This window comes from Olea europaea, chromosome 19 (genome assembly GCF_002742605.1).
Source record: "Olea europaea var. sylvestris chromosome 19, O_europaea_v1, whole genome shotgun sequence".
NCBI classification, from domain to species: domain Eukaryota; kingdom Viridiplantae; phylum Streptophyta; class Magnoliopsida; order Lamiales; family Oleaceae; genus Olea; species Olea europaea.
Genome location: NC_036255.1, coordinates 10,991,016 through 10,999,280, shown reverse-complemented (window position 1 = coordinate 10,999,280; position 8,265 = coordinate 10,991,016). Strand labels below are relative to the sequence as shown.

At 33.7% G+C, this 8,265-nt stretch overlaps 1 protein-coding gene across 3 annotated transcripts; it reads left to right on the top strand.

The window, feature by feature from the left end:
- Positions 1 to 206: 206 nt before the first annotated feature.
- On the top strand, positions 207 to 7,985 carry LOC111368823 (putative nuclear RNA export factor SDE5). 3 transcript variants are annotated; one of them, XM_022990290.1, is made up of 12 exons: positions 207 to 438; positions 2,423 to 2,996; positions 3,461 to 3,486; positions 3,899 to 3,976; positions 4,405 to 4,478; positions 4,620 to 4,873; positions 5,779 to 5,864; positions 6,021 to 6,077; positions 6,496 to 6,563; positions 6,665 to 6,765; positions 6,844 to 6,914; positions 7,638 to 7,866. In XM_022990290.1, exons 2-12 carry the CDS (start codon positions 2,435 to 2,437, stop codon positions 7,689 to 7,691), a joined length of 1,431 nt encoding a protein of 476 aa, XP_022846058.1. In that variant the 5' UTR covers positions 207 to 438; positions 2,423 to 2,434; the 3' UTR covers positions 7,692 to 7,866. The 3 variants fall into 3 exon arrangements, with proteins under 3 accessions (XP_022846058.1, XP_022846057.1, XP_022846055.1); XM_022990289.1 differs by having other exon boundaries at positions 208 to 438; positions 4,414 to 4,478; positions 7,744 to 7,985; XM_022990287.1 differs by having other exon boundaries at positions 208 to 438; positions 7,744 to 7,985.
- The last annotated feature ends 280 nt before the right edge of the window (positions 7,986 to 8,265 follow it).

Here is an 8,265-nt window from a genome sequence, read left to right as displayed (position 1 = left end):
TTGCGATATTTAAGGGAACACAACAGTTGCAATACATATCGTTTAAAAACTAAATTATAATTTTATATTAAATATATAATAATTAAATTAAAACATGTGATTTGCATAAACAACTTTGGTGGCTGAATCTTGTACAGTGATTTCCAAATATCGGGAATTCTATAATTTCCACTTTTCTTTCTCCATTGTTCTCCCTCTTTTTTTTTTTTTTTTATGTTTGAAATATCGGGAGGGCTAAGTTTTCTCAGGCACCCGGGTTTCACGTGACCGGGCTCACCAATTGGCAATTAGCCCGCCGTTAGAAGACCTCTCCACCTATTCCATTCCTTTGTGATTCTCTCCCCCCTCTCATTTCCTTCTCCGAGAAGCATTACACTTCACTCTGTGTCTGTGAACTAGAGAGAGACTAGCATCCGATCTTCTCTATCAATCTTTTAAGTAAGAAATTTCTTTAAATTTTAGTAATGTTTTCTTTAATTTGCATTGGCTAAATTTCGTTTTTAGTGATCTAGTAGATTTTCATTTCCTTAACAACATAAATAATTTGTTAGATGAATCGTTTTATTTGATTATTGAATTGCATTTCTGGAATTTTGTACCAGTTTTATTTATTTGTTTTTCAATTGAATGTAGTAGTCTGTGGTTTTTGTTGGTATTCTAAGTTGATTGTTTGTTTGTTGAAAGGTCAGAGCTTTAGGAAAAAAATTAATAAATTTAAAGATATTGATCAAATATCAAGCTCTACTTTCAATGTGTTATTTTAATGTTCGAAATTCGGAAGAAATTCGTTTTATTTTATTTGCCTATAGTCATGAAAGGAAGAATTCACTTTTTTATCTTGATGATAGAGACTTATCGATTAGTAATTGGGAATTTAAGTAAAACAAAAAAAGAAAGGGGGAAAAAAAGAAAGAAAAGAGTTGTAAGCAATGAATGTACATATACATGGTGAAAAGTACTTAATTTCAGAAAATTGTTGGTGAAAACTACTTAATTTTGGAAAATCAATGGTGAAGTCTGTCAATTGTATTAACATTTTTGGTGAAAACCACTTAATTTGCAATGCTTATCTGTTCTCTTTGAAATGCCTGAAATATGAATAGATTCTTAATAAAACCTTGATGACTTCGTAGATACAATGAATTAGGATTCACAGGTAGCGTATATTTTGAAGTCTAGGTATTTTTGGATTTATAACATTCGAATGCAGGGGTATTTTCAATTGGCTTGTTTGTTCTACTTTGTCATTCGTTAATGTGTTTTAGCATTGTGCATATATTTACATAAAATCATTGAAGAATTGATCAGATGTACTTTTCCATTATTTTCCCTTTTAGTATATTTCGTTTGCTGTTAGCTTGACATCCAGTGCTTAGTTTCATGTGCCCAGGTAATACGTCACTCTTTTGTTCTTCATCTGTTTGCTTTCCAGTGAAAAAATTAACTTTTTTCTTTTATAAGAATGAGTCAGAAACAACCTATGCATCACAATCCTGAATGAGGAAAAAACCCCTTCAAATCAGTCAATTTTGAACTTTAATCCGATTAAAAAAAAAATTTAAACTTTAATCACTTGAAATAAGTTTCTCGCAGTTTTTAGTTAAGTCTGCCTTAAAATCCATGCCCCTATTCCTCTTCAATCCTCTTACTCTTCTCTCATTTCCTTCTCCAAGCTTTACACTTTACACGCGCGCGCGCACACTCTCACACGTGCACAGAGAGAGAGAGAAGAACATCACCATTTTTCGAGTAAGAAATTTCTTCAAGTATTTATATTGTTTTCTTCAAATTTTATTAGCTAAATTTAATTTATATGAATAGATTTTCATTTTCGTTTGATAAAAAAAATCTATTTATTAGATTGTTGAATTGCATTTCTGGAACTTTGTATCAAGCTCTGTACGATTTTATTCTTGAATGTAGTGGTGGGGCTTTTGTTGGTAATATGAGCTTGTTTGAGCCCCATTAAAATGCTAAAATTCATTTTTGAATGGTGAATTGATGGAGAATGTGTGGTTAAAAATAAATAAATGTTTTATTATTATTAGCCCTTGTTTGAGCTCCATTCTTTTGAAAAAAATGTATTTTTCAACATTGGTTTGATATCATTTCAACAACATATTCTTCAATAAAATAATATTACAAGTAAATCGAAAATTTTTCTTTATTTTTTAACCATACATTTCCCATCAATGCATTATTCAAAAATTCATTTTTCCCCCAAAAATGGGGCTCAAACAAGGGCTTATTATTATTATTTTTGGTGAAAGCTTGGAGCTTTACCAAAAGAAAAATATTTGATTTTGAAGAAATTGATTGGTTTAAACTAACATGTAATCATTAAATTATAGAAGGGTGTACAACCAGCTCAATTGAATTTCTTTTTCAAAAGTCTTTATTGAAATGCTTGCTTCTTTTTCAGTTGAAGGATAAAATGGAAACACTGCCTTCGACCTTTTCTTACACCAATGAGGACCAAAAAAATCTCAAACAATTACTCGATGCTTTTGGGTCTGTGGTTTCTCTCGACGACATTGCTTCAGCTTACTGTCTTGCAGATCGCAACTTAGTAACTACAGGCGAAGTACTCCTTAAGATGCAGGGAAGCACCTCTGGCACATCTATGTCAGTTTCACAAGATGGTCTGGAAAGAAAAGCAAGTGTATCTTCTGAATATCAAATGGATAATATCCTGGAGAGTGCTCGTGTTTCTAACTCCAAGGCCAAAAAGTGTTCAGCATCAATGGGAACTGTGTCATGTGTGATTGGGAGAGAATATTCTCGACATAGGTCTTTACCTAATGAATCATGCAAGAAGACCAAACCACTGAAATTGAATTCAAACGATTTTCCAGTCTCTGAAATTTGGGATGAGAACGCGGAATCAGATTCTCCGGCAAGAAGTGAAACCATGCATCGTGACATCGAACAATTTCTTTTCAAAATGCTTGGAGATGGCTTTCAGCTCGAAATGGATGTAATTCAAGACGTCGTTGGTAAAAACTTTTAGCTTGATACTAAAGAGTTTTAGTTTGGCGAAGAGCTGGCTTTACAATACCCTGCAGAATTTATTTTTTCTCTATTTCTCCTTTTCATATTGTGTTTGTGTATGTCTCTCTGTGTTAAAGTTTCCATATTCGTGCAATTAAAAATGACTTTTCTTTTTGTGTTTAGCAACAGACAATGCCACGTAGTGCTTGTTTGATTTAATTTATACTCAATGTAATTTAAAGGTCAAAGTCAAACTTTAATTCTAACCACACAATATGTAGGACCCACAACCACTATACGCTTATCTGACACGCATTTCTATCAATTTGTAACATCAGCAACTTATAATCTCTCCCACACAAGCACTAAATGTGAAAGGAATGACTTTATTAAGCCAAAAGATTATAAACTCAACTCTCTTATTTCTTGGTATTATTATGTCTAATCATGCAACATCTTCAATTTGCAGGCCAGTGTGGATACGACATACAAATGGTAAGTCTATATTGATTTTCTATATCAGCTCCTAAATCTTGCCATCATCGAAAGATTTCTGCTGTTCTGAATTACAGATGAAGTTTAAAATTTATAAATTTTTCCAGGTTCAGTTGCCTTTTCAACTGTATTGCACTTAAGCTATCATTAACTTCCCACCTATATGCGCTTTTAGTTTCTTCACATGTTGCTATTTTGGTTTGCTATTGTTGTGATGACGAAGTTGTGGATTTAAGTCTGGATGTAGCAACTTACATGTAATACTAAAGAGTTTCTACCAGCCTTCGGATAGCAGACTTTCTTAGAAGGAACTATTTGGAGAAATATTTGCATGTTTCAGTGCATTTCTGTATGCATTTGATTTTCTAAGTTTACAACTTCTTGTTGTTCTTTCTCTTTTGTAAATATGCAGAGCATGGATAAACTTCTCAGCCTGTCAACATCATCACTAGGGAAGAAAGACGATATTATTGGCATTGATGCTCATAAGGTAAGCTTGATTTCTAAAAATAATAATAATAATAATAATGATAATACTTGGAGAGCATCTCTATCCATTGTGTGTGCATTACAATTTGTCTTTACATAGACAGAAGCTCGAGATGGCAACTTTTGTGATGAAGTCATGAATTGTGCAATTTATGCTTCTGAAGATGCTAAATGTTAAAATGTCTTTGCGCTTCATGATTTTCCTCATATCATCCCATCCGACCTCACCCCTATGCAGGATGATAACAGATCTATCAAGAAAATTTTGCTTCTTATTTTTCTTGATTTAGAATGGTTTTTAAGGGTTTGGAGATGTAACTCATAATTGATGTAAAGTTGCAGTATAAACAGTTTACACTCTCCGTTAGCATCTACTGAATCTCTTTTTTAACCTATATTCTCTGTCTGTCAACTCATCTCATTAAATAGCATATGCAGAATAATTCAGAGCTAGAAGATGTTCCATTTAAAGGACAACCATCAAACAATGACTTCTGTGAAAGGTATAATTTGTTCATTAGAAACTTTTATAAGCTGCAAGTGTTGCTGTAGGAACTCTCCTCTTCTTCAAAAATCTCAACCTAGAAACTATTTTAGTACTAGAAAATGTATGATGTTTTCAATATTTCTTTTGCACTGTGCAGATCGAATGCTGATATCACAACTGGAAGGGAATTAAGATTACCTAGAAAAGAGAAGGAAAAGCAAGATCTCCAAAATGAAGTTCTTCAGGCACTATTTAATGCACCTGAAAGAATTGAAGAGAAGCCAGAGAGAATTCATCCAATCAGAGGAGACAGGCAAAGGACACCTTATGGCCGGTTTGTGGCGAAACCACCAGAAGAGACAACTTTAGAAAATATTACCTTTATTACAAGACGACGAGTTAATGAAAGGAGTGAGTACTCTGCCTCTTTATGACATGATATGGTTTTTTATTTTTCCAATTCCAATATGAAGCTTAGGTGTTGTAGATGGTAGATGATTTGGACAGAATTTGCTCATTGCCTGGCTTTTCTTGTCTTCGTGTCTGATAGAATATCTGAACTGCAAGTTTATATATTATGCAAGGAGTATTCATGTGTTGTCATGTGGTCAGCAAGTTCTAATTTTTCTCTATACATTTTTATTATTTGCTTGTTCGTTTTATATCCTTGTACAATCTTTTCATTCGTTTATGCGAAGACAATGATAAGATGAGCCACTTGTCATTGTTTCCATTTTCTAGAGGCAACTTCATAGAGCATCTTTCTTCTTGAATACGGCGCACAAGTTTTTTTGCTTTATTATTGGAACTAGCCACTTTGAATTATTTGTTCAAGTTTCTTTCAGACAAGAAATTTTTTATATGTCAATGCTCAGATTTATTCCAAAAGAAATACAGTGCAGTGCACCAAATTTTATCGTTAACCATAATGCTTGATGGCTACTTCCTGCCTCCAATGCTGGAATTATTAAGCCCTTGTTTGAGCCCCATTCTTTGGGGGAAAAAAATGCATTCTTAAACAACGTTTTGACATCATTTCAATTACACATTCTTCAATAAAATAATATTACACGCAAAACCAAAATTTCTCCTTATTTTTTAATCACACATTTCCTATCAATAAACTATTCAAAAACTTATTTTTTCACCCCAAAATGGGGCTCAAACAAGGGCTAAACAGAGAGCAATTCTATTCTATTTTATTATTCATTACACAGGAAGTGTACATTTGCATTTTCTGAAAAGGGTTATTTGGTTACTTGGTTTCTCATCCATCACTTCAATACTCTCCTGTGCGTATGAATGGTTGTTTTTAGGTGATGAAAATGGTGAGAATAGCTATGAGGACTTGCGCAAGGCTGTGAAGGAGTATCGGGTTACGATGAAAGAATACTTTAAAGCTGTAAGTCTTTAAGCTCCCATGCCCGCACCTCATCTCCTTCAACTCTTGACAACTCCCTATCTGACTCCTTCTGGTCTACATTGAGATCTGAAAACATTATCAGATGTATCTATCAGAATTCTAGATTGAAATTCAATATTCATGGTTTCTGGACAGGCTATTGATGCTTTCACTGAAAAGGATCATGAGAAATCACAAAAATTTCTGCAAGAGGTATACTAAATGTCTCCTTTAAACTCGCACTGGCCACTAATGCTTTGATTTGAAAATGTTCGAACAGCATATTGTACTCTTTTTATCATGTTATTCTTATGGCTATACCACCAACTTTTTCTTGAACTTCATCATCTAGTCTCTATCGAGACAGCATATGGTTAGATTTTGAGATCTCAAGCATGCTTTTGGCTTTTGGTTCTCCTTGACAAAAGAAAAAAACTATTGATCGTCTGATGTTAGATTGAGCTATACGTTGAACTTCTCATCACATATTATTAACAGATGCTATTCTAATTTCTTGTTTTCTCTTACGTTTTTTCTTCTTCTTCTTTTCCATGCTGGTTTTTTTTTTAATTATTTTTTTTGGGGGGGGGGGGGGGGGGGTTTGGGAGATCCATGCTGGTTTTCCGTATAGGGACAATTTTTTATGAAGAAGGCCCGAGAAGCAGATGAAACATCTGCGGCAAAACTTCTTGAGAACAGGTTAGAACAACGTGCTATGCCTTTTGTCTTCTTTGACTTCTTCCTATTATTCTTCCATTCCATTGCCTATAAAATGGCCTAATAACTTGCACTTTCTGCAGTTGCGAAGAAGAAGAATTTTCTCTTAATGTGCATTTATTTGAGCCAAAGGAAGCTGTTCGCATGCTGAGACTTCACTTGTCTACTCTTTCTGGTCTTCCATGTACATTATCATTCTTTCACTTTTTTCATAACTAGTTTCTACTAAAGACCTGGTTCTGAATTGTTCTTTTTTCATCAGCTGTTCAGCATCTCAAAGTTATAGTTGGGACCAACGAAAAAGATGCCAAAGAAGGGCTTCGGAAGCGAATGGTATGGGCATTCCTTCCATTGCTTGATAATTAAAGTTTGTGCATATAATCTTCATGTTCTTATGGAGTAGGATGAAACTAGTGCTTTGTCTGGGAGATTTTTCTAAAATCATTTTCAACTACACATTCTATGGGACTCGTAACCATTCCCTACTTTTTAACTACACATTCTCCAAAAAATCATTTTTCATCTGGGAAAAATCTCTCCCAAACAAACGCTAGATTAGCAGTAAGAAATTTAACTTTAAGTGAACGTTTGATATATAACAGTAGATGGGTTGAACGGTAAACAAAAAAAAGTCGTTTTTTTTTTAAAAGTTTATTTCTCTTATTTAATACGGTCTACTATTATTTAATCCTCCCTACCAAACATGTCGTAAAAGCACACAACAATTTATAATGCCATATCATATTTGTGCGTAGTTCATCTCAATTTCTGATGAATATCAAAAAACTCATTGGATGTTATCCAATGAATTTCCTAATAATTTTTCATCTGACTGAACAAGATTTTGATGATAGATTAACCCCAACCACTGTAATTGAATATTTTACCTTCGCGATATAAAGACTGTTACAAAACTATTTGCAATTTTATTAGTTTGATTGCTGATGTTCATCGAATACACATGGTTGTTGGTTAGTATGTTGGGTTAACTGCAACTTTTGTACATCAATTACATCTCTGTCTGGCGCGATGGTAATGCATCATTTATTTTTGAAGGGGAAGAAAAATATTCGAGATGCTGTACCAAGGTGTTTGGCACTGTATCTATGATATGTGAGGCTGTTTATTGATCATTGGAAATGTCCTCTTGTTTCTGCTGCAGATTATCAAAGTTTTAGACCGGGAGTCTATACCTTTTACTGAGGATGAGAGTGGCAAGATAATTACAATCCGGGTTGATGAGATTAATCCGGAGAAACAGAGTTTTGCTAAAAAGTCTTAAAATTTTTGAAAGGCACGAGGATTGGAACATTGAGGGTTTTCTACCAAGTTTTGCCATCGGTTGTTTACTTGGGAAGCAATATATATTTTGTCAAATTATGAAAGTAACTTTGCTTCGTCGAATTTGTAGATCACGAGGAAAAGAGTGCATCTATATATGATCATCGTCATTGGTAATGCTACATGATCTAGCACAAGAAATTTGGGAATACATGTAGTAGTAGGATAGGAGTATGGATAAATTTGGGAAACAAACTTTTTGAAATAAAATAATTGACCAAATCTTGTTAACCAACTTTATCACTCAACAAGCAATACCTCTCCCGCATATGGCCAACAAATTGGAATCAATAAGGTCTCTCTCTCTTCTTATATATATTTATTATTATTAAAATATTCAATC